The 12,743-nt window shown below is 37.1% G+C and overlaps 2 protein-coding genes across 5 annotated transcripts in view; one reads left to right on the top strand and one right to left on the bottom strand.

The window, feature by feature from the left end:
* LOC109093704 (piezo-type mechanosensitive ion channel component 1-like) overlaps positions 1–4,451 on the bottom strand; it is a 101,131-nt gene extending 96,680 nt beyond the window's left edge. For all 4 annotated transcript variants that reach the window (XM_042760959.1, XM_042760962.1, XM_042760963.1 and 1 more), the window contains exon 1: positions 3,384–4,451. In XM_042760959.1, coding sequence (XP_042616893.1) covers positions 3,384–3,447 — 64 coding nt within the window. In that variant the 5' untranslated portion in view covers positions 3,448–4,451. The remainder of the gene's footprint in view (positions 1–3,383) is intronic.
* A 1,636-nt stretch (positions 4,452–6,087) lies between these two features.
* Positions 6,088–12,513, top strand: LOC109071637 (DNA replication factor Cdt1-like). Its single transcript, XM_019088071.2, has 10 exons — positions 6,088–6,709; positions 7,245–7,394; positions 7,481–7,710; positions 9,410–9,604; positions 9,714–9,859; positions 10,400–10,500; positions 10,608–10,796; positions 11,033–11,176; positions 11,261–11,462; positions 12,001–12,513. The coding sequence occupies exons 1-10, from the start codon at positions 6,203–6,205 to the stop codon at positions 12,162–12,164; spliced, it is 2,028 nt and encodes a 675-aa protein (XP_018943616.1). The 5' UTR covers positions 6,088–6,202; the 3' UTR covers positions 12,165–12,513.
* Positions 12,514–12,743: the final 230 nt, after the last annotated feature.

Below are 12,743 nucleotides of genomic sequence, written 5' to 3'. Positions count from 1 at the left end.
CTTTCAATGATGCACACTTTCCAGCCTCAGGCTAACTTCAGGCATGGTCGGTTCCTTATGGGCACATTGAGGCTTTGTATTGTGACAGCATACTGGTTAGCGTGATCGCACATGCTGCTAACACACCCAGCTTGTGTGGTTGCCCTACTTTGCAGTTGAAAACATGCAATAGAGCATTCTGATTCTGAAGAAAGAAATATACCTAAATCTTCTAGCTGCTTCTTTTTAGGGTTGAAATAAAAGGTGATTTTTTTTTTTCATGCAGGTGTGAAAAGTTACAACGGTTGCCACTGAAAACCATGTGGAGAGCTCAAAAAATCTGATTGACCGCATGCGTGAGTCTGAGGAGAACCCGAGATGTTCGTTGCACATTGCAATTCTTCCTGTGTGCCACGAGTCCCACATGACACGAGAAACCACATGTTCAAACAATATCCTGTCAACAGACTGTGCCTCTGGCTAATCTTTACCTGCCTGGGATAGTTTTATATGTTCTGTTTATGAAACATTGCAGGATTTTAGCCTATAAAATTGTCCTGCTTTTTTTTTTTTTTTTTTTTTTTTTTAAGTCAGAGGAGAGATATTAAATATAGAAACCTGTCTGGCCTGAAATCAAACAGAGGCTCTTCTCACTACACTTAACCCTGTGCTAATGTTGATGTCAAGGTTTCATATTTTTAGCACGGAATTAACTCTGGATTACAAAGTCCTGAAGTAATAACAATAAAATATGTTTCTAAATATATATAACCTGTTAAGAGTTGTTTAGCAAACTGTTTATTCAATTCTGAAGTAAATGCTGCATACCAAAATAAATATTCTTGCATATGCCGTTTCAGCAGGGATGTAACGATTCACTCAACTCAGGATTCGAGTTGATTCACAATTCGATTCACAATTTTTTTTAACAGAATGAGATTTAAGACAAATTATAAATGAAATGTGTCATTTTATTATTGCTTGGACAAAATGCTGCATGTTTCTTTGTGAAATTGAAATAACACTATAATAATATAATAATATAGCACATCTCTTCATATAAACAAAATAAGGCTTTGTCTGTGCTCTTTCCATTTAAAATGAGAGGCAACCACAGCATTTTAATCATGATCCAAACAAAGATGCTGCATAAATGCAACATGAGCAGTTTTTAATCTAAATTACATTGTATAATTTCGAAATTTGAAGCAAAAACAGAATGGCTTGACTTTAGTTTTGTGAAACTATACATAATATTTGCATGAAACTTCAGCAGACGAGCTGAATGAGATGCAGATTCACACTCTGTCAGCAGGTGGCACTTAAAGTGTTTCCTTGGTTTCCACTGAAAACGAAGCAGCACTGCACTTATGAACTTTAATATGCATTATACAGAGGCAAGATGAAAAGAAAAAATACCATCTAAACTTTTTTAAAGACAGTAAGTTCCCCTCAGATGTACATTCATATAAACTCCTACCCCTAATTGAATCGTTAAGCTTCTCAACTGATTTGAATCATCACATATTTGAATCGATTTTCAAACAGCTCACGGTTAATAGTTACATCCCTGCGTTTCAGCATACGAGGGAAATAGTCAGTAAAATAGTCATAAAAAGACATTCATGACCCATGAAATTCAATTCGATTTATCTATTGGTAACTGATAACAGCTGTGTTTCCCAAAAACATTGTGAGCCTAAATTCTGGAATACACTACACTACTTTTGCCCAGATTTTTGCCTTGATTTGCAGTCTGGATGAGTTGGCGCTTGTTGTTGAAAGTCAGAGCCAGTCTGCAGATTTTGGGCAGTCAGAGTTGACAAATTTCACCAAAAATTGCATAGTGGATGATGTGCACAGACTCGGATATTTTAGCTCCGAACTATGATTTCATCCAGTCGAAGGATTTTGAAAAGAAAAAAAAAAAAAAACCCTGTTTTTTATTTTTCATGTGTCTCCAAGCAAATCAACATATTTCTGAATTTTCTTCTGTAACTATTTACAAGTCATATGAAGTCTGCTGTTTTAAAATCTTTTCAGATTTTAAAAGTCATGTAGTGTATTCCAGACTTAAGTAGACCGTAGACAGCGCTTGATTTACTTGATTACCAATTTACTTGATTGGTTGTTTAAATATAATTTTTGATAATTTACTAGAGTGTTATGTGCACAGATCTATTTGTTCTATTTGAATTAGCCCCAATCAGACTATACATGAGATTTATATGGGCTAATGAGGACAGAGACAACATGGAACACATGGACAAACCCTTTTAGGGCCCATACCCCAAGGCTATTTCGTGTCTATATAGGCCCTACCATAAAATGTTGGCTGGGATTTAATAAAACAGGTTACATGCCAGACTTTTCCATTTAATATTATTAATGTTGTAAATCTAAAAATAAGAACGTTAACCCAGGGATTACACATATACCGTGTGAAATTACAGGATTAATTAGCAACCCAGTAAGATCTATGACCTTGGTTTAACAATTTCAAGTGTGAAAAGCCCATAATTAGACACTTCATGGGAGGTGAGGCTTAAGCACCACAAGCATTAAAGTATTTGTGCTCAGTAGAATGCAAGCAAATTACGCAGAAAAAGAACTGTGTGAGAAGACAGTAAAACAGGTCTGAGAAAGAAAACAGATGTGAGTTGCTAACCGGGCAGCAGGAATGCATGATGCATCCTTAACTAAGTTCAGGCCCAGAGGAATTGAGCTGCTCGGGCGTGTCTGCTAAACAAACACCTGAATGAGGGGAGATCACCCACTGCACTCAGTGGGACACATTCAAGCAATGAAGCTAAAGTGCAAGTGTGATTAGATGGTAAAAATCGTGTTCCAGGCCCCCTCTCCTTCATCAGGTCCTTGGAATTGTCCTAACCTTCCCCCTATTACGGCACCCCTGCCCACCCCTGTGTTTCGTCTAAGATATGTGCAGTTTTTATAACCACACGTGACAAGGAATATACTTTCTAAAAAAAACTATATATGTATATACACACATTTTAGCCCCAAACTGTGATTGTTTTACTCAAAACTCATTTATAAGTGGATTCAGGGTCTGAGGAATGGTTCAAAAGTTTCATATGGTTACACCACGTGACATTTTGGAGCCACTGAGTCATGTTGTTTGTTGTGCAAGATGGTATAAACGTTTTAAAATTAAATAAACGTGGACACAAAGAAACACTAAATGCTTTTGAAGAACTTGTCAGTAGCGTTTTAAAAAAGACTTCTACTTTTTTCATCTCGGTGACTCTTACCTTTTTGTTATGGCAAGATAAATCAAAAAAGTGAAAAGGGAAAGCAAATGTTATTAAGGATTTGATTTTAAAACAATTCTTGTTTGTCTGTTTTGTGTATATGGGTGGGTAGAATACAAGTTGAGGTCTTACCTGCCAGTAAAAATATGGGCAGCAGGCAACAGTAGAGCAATCCGCACACCACCTGAAGCTCCATGAGCGACACTTCCACTCACATTCCTCCCACGACACAAATCCACACCACAACCGTGGAGGAAAAAAAAGCTACATGGCGAACATGTAGGCTAGTATCTCGATTTTGTTTACTACTTTATATAAATTAAAATTTCGCTTCTAACCAGGGATTGAACTATTAAAACTTTACTATTAGCCAAGTTTTCTGTAAAGCGTTCTTAAAAACATACAAATGAACGACAAATAGTTTCTTAAGACGTCGCGTTTGATTGTTTCGATACAAAACTCAAAAAGCGGCTTTATGAGAGTTGATTATTCATTGTAATATCTTCATGGAAAATGTGATTCAGCGCCTCGGCGTTTGTTAAACTTTCTTCAGTCTTGCTTCCGTTCTGAAACTAATCTGCTCCGACTTCACCAGAATATGTCCACAAACTGTTATACAATGCCACAAAACGTATAAAGAGAGTTTGTTCTGTTTGTCTCTGTAGTCCGAGCTGCGTCCAAACAGTTAGCTGAAAGTAACTCCCTCCCTGACGATAGATAACTCGTGCCAAACGAGCAACGCCACTTTCAACTGAGAAATACGACTCGTGCCGCGCGCTGCCTGAGCAGCCAAACAGTGTGTTCACCCACAGAATTATGGCCTTTCAGCTTCCAAAGTATAGGAAAGCCAGTTATACAGACCTTTTGTGTTATTTCAGACATTTGGGGCATGTTTAGAAGGTTCATCTTTTTTAAATGAATTCGATAATGATAACGTTAGACAAGCCAAGATAGTAATGGCTACTGAAATTAAACCATTATTTTCAAGAAACTGTATTATTTAGGCTATATCTTGTGCTTAAATATAGGCTAACTGACACATTGTGTGAATAAAACAATAGGAAGTGTTGTTTTACGTTTCTGAGCATGTGCAGTAGTGTAACGTGCACGTGCCTTAAATCTGGTTACTTCTTCTATTCTAAGTGTCAGTTCAGTGCAGCGAAACTGTGGGTACATGCTGATGTTCTCCATTCGCAACGCATTCCTTCCAAATACCCAGACTGATTATTTTTTGACTGATCATTTTCTTATAGCTGACGGTGGGGTAAGACATTACAGTCTGAAGGCCTAGCCCTATGTCTTTTATATTGGCTCCATCTAGTGGTGGTTTTGGGTAACGTGTCTTTCGACAGAAGGAATTATGGTTTTCGTTTGCCTTGTTGGTTTTTACCCGTCATAATTATTGTCAGCTGATCATCTTAATTACTTACAACTAAATAATTACTAACATCAGAACATGGCGCTTTAATAAAATCTATACACTGGAAGTCACTTTGGATAAACGTGCCTGCCAATATGTACTTCAAATAATGTTCTAACCTTTCAATAACTATGACCAGTCTTGTTCTGTATAATATGACAGTAATGTTTATTATTATTTTACATTTTTGTATTAAATAATAGGCTATATTTTCTTTAACTTACTTATATAGGCTTATATAGGTATATAAGCGTTTGGCATTTCTGCCTTTAACTGAAAATTTAGTGTTGACTATTGTCATTTTGCATTATTGACACACTATTTTCATATTTAATACTGTAAAATGCTTTGACACAATCTGTATTGTTAAAAGCGCTATATAAATAAAGGTGGTTTGACTTGCTTTGTATGGAAGTTTATTTTAAACTAAGTTTTTAAATATCATCTTACAAAGACATTATTGGGAGATATAGAGTGGTAACTGATATTTATTGTATGTAAGAAGTCAGCAATACTGTTATAAAGATCTCATTGATTTACATTGCAAGTTGTTACAATTTCATCTTATTTTTGGCCATATAGATATCAGCAACTGCATAAAATTGAGGTGTTTTTCCCCTCCTCAAATAGCTTCATATTCTCCTATATCATACTATATGAGTCATAAAAGCCTCACAAATCGAAATTGATACTTAACAATATATATATATATATATATATATATATATATATATATATATATATATATATATATATATATATATATATGATCTAAAGGGTAAATAAACTCTTCAATCTTTTAAATGCTTTTTTCTTAAGCGACTATTATTTCATGTCAGGCTTTACATTTAGTCCACTCTTTTGAAGCTGAGTAGATAAAGATCCAGCCAGAAAGTTAAATACATATAAAAGCAGTAAGCCTAGAATATGTGCATAAAATGTTAAGGTTTTTAATGTTTTACTGTTAATGTAATTAACATGTTTTGGTTTTAACATGCATACTCTCAATAAATTAGCAGCTGTACACAAGAAGCTGAAACTGTTGTGTCAGTCACACTTTTTGCGGTGTTTAGATCTCTAAAATGATTTATCTTGAAAACTGCTAATTTACAATAGAAGGGATTATATTTTCATTCATTCCACGACCCATCCACCTAGATGAAGGCTAAACGTGCTAAAATATAGAATCAAATAAAGTGTTAAATAAAAATGAGAGCCAGTTATGTGAATCTGGTGTTTGAGATGGTCCTCACTGCAGAACACAAGATCCAGAGGGCGTGGTCTAGCTGTGGATCCAACCACGCCCCCTGGATCTTGTGTTCTGCAGCACGCAGTGAGGGGCTACTGTGGCGGGTTTGATCAGCGGATGAGGGGCGTGGTTAAAAGCCAAGCTCTGCCTACATAAGTCACGTGGTTTGATTTCGCGCGAAAGTTAGGCTAGGAAGACTCAAAAAGGTAGGTTCCGGTGGGATCACAACAATTACCTACTGCATGCTATCGAGAAGTGCAGGGACTTTATTCATACTGAAGAATGGCTCAAGCTCGGGTAACCGATTATTTTGCACAGAGTAAGAAGGGTGGAGTTGCTCAATCTTTACGGTCCAAGGGACAAAAAGCGTCAGCAGACGTTGTGGAGTCAGCGGTGATCACTAAACCAAAGACGTCGTCCAGAGCTGCAAGCTCTTCACGTAAAACATCGCGGGATCCCACCACACCAGAGCCGCAAAAACATGTCCAGCAGGAGTTCCTCAAAGTTATCGATGAGGCTCTATCTGCACAAACGGCGGATACCACGACTGACTTGCGAGATGTGAGTAACGAGGGCTTAACGGCGAGTCCCCGAACTCCCAAACGATCCTCAGTGGAGTTTGATGCGTGTTCGGTGCTGTTCCCGTCCACAACCGAGCAGCACAGCAGCGCCAAGAAGCGAATGAGGATCAATGCGAGTCTGAGCTGCAGACCTTCACCAGAGGAGCGCGCGGATCACAAGACTGCGAGGAAGAAGCTCGAGCTTATGAGAAATGACGACAAAGAACAGGTACGTGTCGCATAATGGTGACAGGACGCTTAATGCGTTCATAAGAACTTTTTCCACTAACGTTACTATTTTTCAGATTTTTTTAATTTATTTTTTTCCTCATTGAAGTGTTGAATGTTTATTTGGTGAAATAAGCTAACTTTTAGTGTACTGAGGCCAGCTGCATAAACAGTCATGTTAAAACGTCTCATCTTCATAGTAATCATCTTAAGAACTAGTTTGACTAACTAGCAGTTAACCATGTGTTAATCAGTCTTTTTGGATTTAAATTCTCAAATACACACACATATATATATATATATATATATATATATATATATATATATATATATATATATATATATATATATATATATATATATATATAAAATAATAATAATTTTTGTAGCCGACTTTAAAAAGTTATGACTAGTCTTGAGATGATTAACAGACTAATACTAGTGTAAGCAGTGTAAGCCACTGTCCCGTGAATGCATTTGTGTGTGCTTGGTTTTGTTTAATCGCTGCTAACCCAGTCTGTCTTATTTTAATGTAGAGCATTAAGTCTTTGGCCAACAGCACCCCTCAGGCACCTCATCAAACTGCCAGCAAAGAGTCCAAAAACACTGTAAATCATAATGCAAATAGCTCCCCTGTAAACACAATGAGTGGAGACGATAAGCCCAAGAGGACAACCAGGAGCAAGGTAATGCATGGGGGTCATCACACATGTGCAGGAACCTCCTGGTGTTTTTAAGCTTGTCATTAATCAAGTTTCTTTTGTTCTTTCAGAAAACGTTTACAAGAGAGGATGTGGCGGCATTGAAGTCAAGGCTGCAAAAACTGAAAGGACAGTCTGAAAACGTGACGACCCCGTCACCTGCCCCTGTGTCGGCGCTAAATGAGCTGAAAGCGAGGCTCGATGCTGCCAGGGAGATCTCTGCCAAAGTTCAGCAAAGAAAGGCTGAGCGAGTTGTAAAGGAAGCTACTGAAGCACAGGCTGGGCCTGAACCAGAGGAAAGGTGAGGTTCGCTGGCCAATGTGCCAATGTTTTCAGTTACCAGAAGTGATTTCAAAATTGGAGTTCTCATCTCATGTGATTGTACATACTTTTACTTGGTAGACGATACAGTCTACAGTGACTTAAAATTAATATAACTTAAAAATCATATTAAACTTATTTAAATAAATGTAAGCACTACACTTTTTTTTTTTTTTTAATGGTCATTGTGGCACGTTCTACAGCAGGGGTGTTCAACTAAAATTGCTTGAGGTCCAGTAATGAACCGTCCTCTACGACCGAGATCCAGATAATTATATACCTAAAAACATGAATTAATGTGTTTTTTTTTTTTTTTTTTTTTTTTTATTCATTTATTTAAAACATACGTAAATAAAAAATAAAAAAAGACAAGTTCAGACACAGGTTTGATAAACAAACAAATAAAATTAAAGTGATATGGCGAATAAAGCACGATTTTACAGTTCAGTTACAGGTTTTCACAAAATCAAAAACTTTGATAAAATGGCAAACTTCATCATTTCAGCCTTTAAACCATTTTTTTTTTTAAGAAAAAGTAATCAAGAGTATAGATTATTAATTTAAACAATTATCAGTCAATTATTATATTAGTTACATATACATTCTGTCTTTGTTTAGAATTTTACAATGCATTGCCAGTTCATATTTACAACTCTGCATGTTTGCTGCGTAAAAACATGGGTTGATTTTCACATTGGTCTGTACAAGAACAGCAGATGGGCTTATTGAAAATGCACATTCATTTTATGCCAGCAGAAATATAGCGGTTTCTTCTGTAATGGCAGTACACAAAGCAGTGCAGCACCTGACTTTGAAATGTGCAGTGCTCATATTTATTCAATGAAATTTTAGCCTTTTGAAGTTTATCACCACACGCATATCGTAATTCTTGTCTTTCAGTCCCCAAATTTAAGACATTTGTTTTTCACTCACTGAAAGTTTTATCTCTCTGCACGCCACTCAATGCTATCTTCGCTGACCTTTGACTGTAGCAACAATTAACTGTAGTTTCAACCCGTGGTGCCATAGGACCCAAATGCTTCTACTGAGCTGACCTTGATTTGCCTAATATAAATTTGATTTAATTAGAAAATAGCGTTTGGCACTTATTTATTTCATTATGTGAAAAGGCTTTTTGGTCCGGATGGACTAATCTCGTGGTCTGGATTCGGTTTACAATCGGTCACTACTGTAAATTGATGTGAAGCGATTGCTCATTTACTGCTGATGAATTATGACCGTAAATGATTTATGACATTTACATTGTAATATGTTATATATGATTGTAAGAGTGCATTATTTTAATCTAGTTCATCTTGTTGAATGAGCTGCTAGTAAAGGGTAGATTTTTTCAAAATAAGAGTGCTGGTGTATTTTGTACTTGTTTATAATTAAGTCTTGAAGTTTAATCGCTATATATTTGTTTTTTTTGGTACATAAAAAAATATGCTGACTCCATCATCATCATCATCATGATGATCCAACCTCTAATTTGTATTTATTGATGTACTGGTACATGAACAAACTTGTATATATTGAATTAAACGTGTTTTCTTGTAGTTTTAATTTTATTTGTGCGGGTCTTAAATTGATTTTAAAAGCTCTGCAGATACCCCAGACATGCTTTGTTGTGTTGTTAGTCTTCTGTAGTTTAACATCTGAATTTCTTTTTGTTTCAGAGAGAAACTCCCAGCTTATCAGCGTTATCACACTCCAGCACAGGATGTGCCGCCTGGTCTTACCCTGCCCTACCAATACAAAGTTCTAGGGGAGATGTTCCGCAGCACAGACACCATAGTCGGGATGCTGTTCAACCGCTCTGAGACGGTCACTTTTGCCAAGATCAAGCAAGGGGTCCAAGATATGACGCACAAGTAAGAGGCTGAATGAAACCATATGCTTAATTGTTTGTGCCAGTCAGACTGCTGGCTAATAATGTGGCCAGTCTCATCAGAGCTAATCATATTTTTGCTTTCTTCGCAGGCGTTTTGAAGAGAGCCATCTGGGGCAGATAAAGGGTGTGTACCCTTCTGCCTATACTTTTCGTCAGGAGAAAAACATTCCTTCTTTCAGTGCCACTGCAAAAAGGTCCAGCTATCAGCTTACAGTGGAGCCGGTCATTGAAGAAGGTGAGAAATGAGCGCTTGCTCAGGAACAGTAACATTAACATTACATAATACAGAAGTAATGTGACTTTACTGCATTAAACTCAGCATCTGCTCTTAGTTTGGGTCACTTCTAAGGTAAATTTGGGAACACAATATGCACCAACTTTCTTCACATACTTGTAGTGAGAAGCACTTAACAAAAGAGAAGCTTTAAGGGCTCCCTGCTTTTTTCCGTCACTTGATTTTAAATGTTAAACAATCAAACTCGAGTAATTTGTTATAATTTATATTTTTCTTAAATGCTTTTTACAGCGATATATTTAATATATTTTTTGATAACGTTTAATTTTATTAATATTCATAAAAATAATGGATGCTTATCATTATACTGTAGAGCTTTGATATCACTATTTTGGCCAAATTGTGCATTCATACAAACATGGAATTTTTCTGTCTCGTTTTCAATCACAATGTCAGAAAAAAACAAATCGTGGAGCCCTAACCTGTACTTTAAAGTTCTGAAATCATTGTTTATTTCATAAAACATGTTTCTGTCCCCAGAATTTAACGGTACTCGTCCAGTGTTATCAGCCTCTCGTCTTTTGGAAAGAAGGCACATTTTTCACCAAAATCTGGTTGACATTGTGAAGGGACACCACAAGGTAAGTACAAGATGGGCCTCAAAATAGTTTTGCTTGCATTTTTGGAACCTAGAAGAGTTTTAGATATGATTTTTGTGTATTCTAATCATGTCTTATGTTGGACACAGGTGTTCCTGGCTTCCCTAAACCCTCCCATTGTCGTCCCTGATGACAAACTGACCCGCTGGCATCCAAGATTCAGTGTGGATGAGGTTCCCAACATCAAGCCAAGTGATTTGCCTCAACCCCCTCAAACTGAGAAACTGACCTCAGCTCAGGAAGTTTTGGACAAAGCTCGTGCTCTCATGACACCAAAGGTCACCACAATAACCTTCTCTTTGGCACAACACTTTCCCCCTTCACAATATGTCAGTAACGTGTCCAAGACGATGAAAAATCTAGTTTCTTTTCATAAAATAAAACTGTAGTTTTAGACATTTATGCCACAAAATATAAAGTCTGTATAAATGGCATTTCATTCAAAAACAAAAGTTGATCTGGAAATAAAAATGAGTATTAAATCAATGACTTTTGTGGGTTGTCCTCTTTCTAGATGGAGAAAGCCTTGGCTAACATGGCCTTGAAAACAGCAGAAACCGTCTGTGCTAAGGAACCAGAGACCTCGGCAAAATCTGTTCCAAAGCCAACAGAAACACCCAGTGCCCTTAAAGGAGTTTCACAATCACTGCTGGAGAGGGTGAGTCAAGAACTTCCCCCACCCCACCCCACCATACATTGTAGTGTTTACAAGAATCTAATCCGTATTTTCTCCCTGATTCAGATTCGTGCTAAAGAGGCTCAGAAAGTGCATGCTGCTATGACACGGAACCCACAGCAGGAGGGGCGCCTGTTGATGATGTCACGGCTGCCAGATTTGGCCAGGATCCTGCGAAATGTATTTGTAGCAGAGAAAAAGCCGGCCCTCATCATGGAGCTCGCTTGCAACCGCATGATCGCTAGCTACAGATCTCCTCTCAGTTCTGGTTAGTACAGATGTTTCCTGATGGTTTTCCCTCCTCAAACCTAGTGAGCTGCTTAGTGATCATAACTACCTCACGATTTTATTTGAAAGCAACTTCACACCACACACACAGTCGTCCTCCTCATTAAAGTAATAGACCCCTCCCCCCATGAGTTTTTCTTCATCTGAATTTTGGCAAAACGCGCTTATCAGTGGATTCTCTGCAGTGAATGGGTGCCATCAGATATCACAATCCACGAGTAATCAATTAACATCGTGTGAAAAGATGCACCCGTGCACTGCAGAGGATCCACTGGTGAGAAAGCTATTTCTCCAAATTTGCTCTGATTAAGAAACAAATTCATCTACATCTTTGATGGCCTGAGGGGGGACTATAGCATGTTGCTTAGCTATTTGTGATAAAGTGCACACATATTCAGAACATATGTTATTGTTTTATTATTTGGCTAATTTACTAGTTTTAGAACAGTTATTGCTTATAATATGGGAACAACTTATTTTCTTTTTTTCTTTCTCTAAATAACATTCTTGTAATTTAGATGAAATGGAGAAACATCTTCGCCTGTTGGCTGAGTTGACACCTGCATGGCTAACAGTACATCCAATCAGGAAGGATATGTACCTAAAACTGAACAAGACCATGGATCTGAACATTGTGCTGGACAAACTGAACCAAAAGATGGAGGAGGAGCGGCGAATTTGAGGAAATTCAAATGACACTTGAAAATACCATGTGCAATATTTTATGGATTATACCTGGATTTTAACTTTTAGATGACACAATGACTTTTTAATTTTTTTTTTATGTTCAGTCAGTTTTGCATTTTACGAGACACACGTTTAAGTCTGGCGGTCACCAAGGTTTTTTTTTTATTTTTTATTTTTTTATTTTAACTGCTGTGTTTCCGTTGTATGAGGTTGCAAATTTCTTTTGCATCTTAGGCGTGCCAGGAACCTAAGTTTGGCATCTTTGGTAACTTAGACTTCGTGGTTCATCTAGTTAACCAATGTGCATTGTAATTAATTTACAATAAACAAGTTCATGCAAGCAATAGGTTTCATATTCACAGAAACTGGAAGCTTATTTTCCTACTGTACAGTATGTGGAAAAACTGTATGTGAAAAGTGGTACATTTGAATTCTGAGTATTCATAAAACAGTATGTGAGAGTATGTACTTCTGGCATCATTCTAAAGTGTGCATGCAATGAACATTTTACTATCCCATGAGGCCAAGGATTTAAGAAAAGCGATTAAGCAGCACTACTGAAAGTCATATGATG

The sequence above is a fragment of the Cyprinus carpio genome, chromosome A7 (genome assembly GCF_018340385.1).
Source record: "Cyprinus carpio isolate SPL01 chromosome A7, ASM1834038v1, whole genome shotgun sequence".
In the NCBI taxonomy this organism is placed as follows: domain Eukaryota; kingdom Metazoa; phylum Chordata; class Actinopteri; order Cypriniformes; family Cyprinidae; genus Cyprinus; species Cyprinus carpio.
This window is presented reverse-complemented; position numbering and strand designations above follow the sequence as displayed.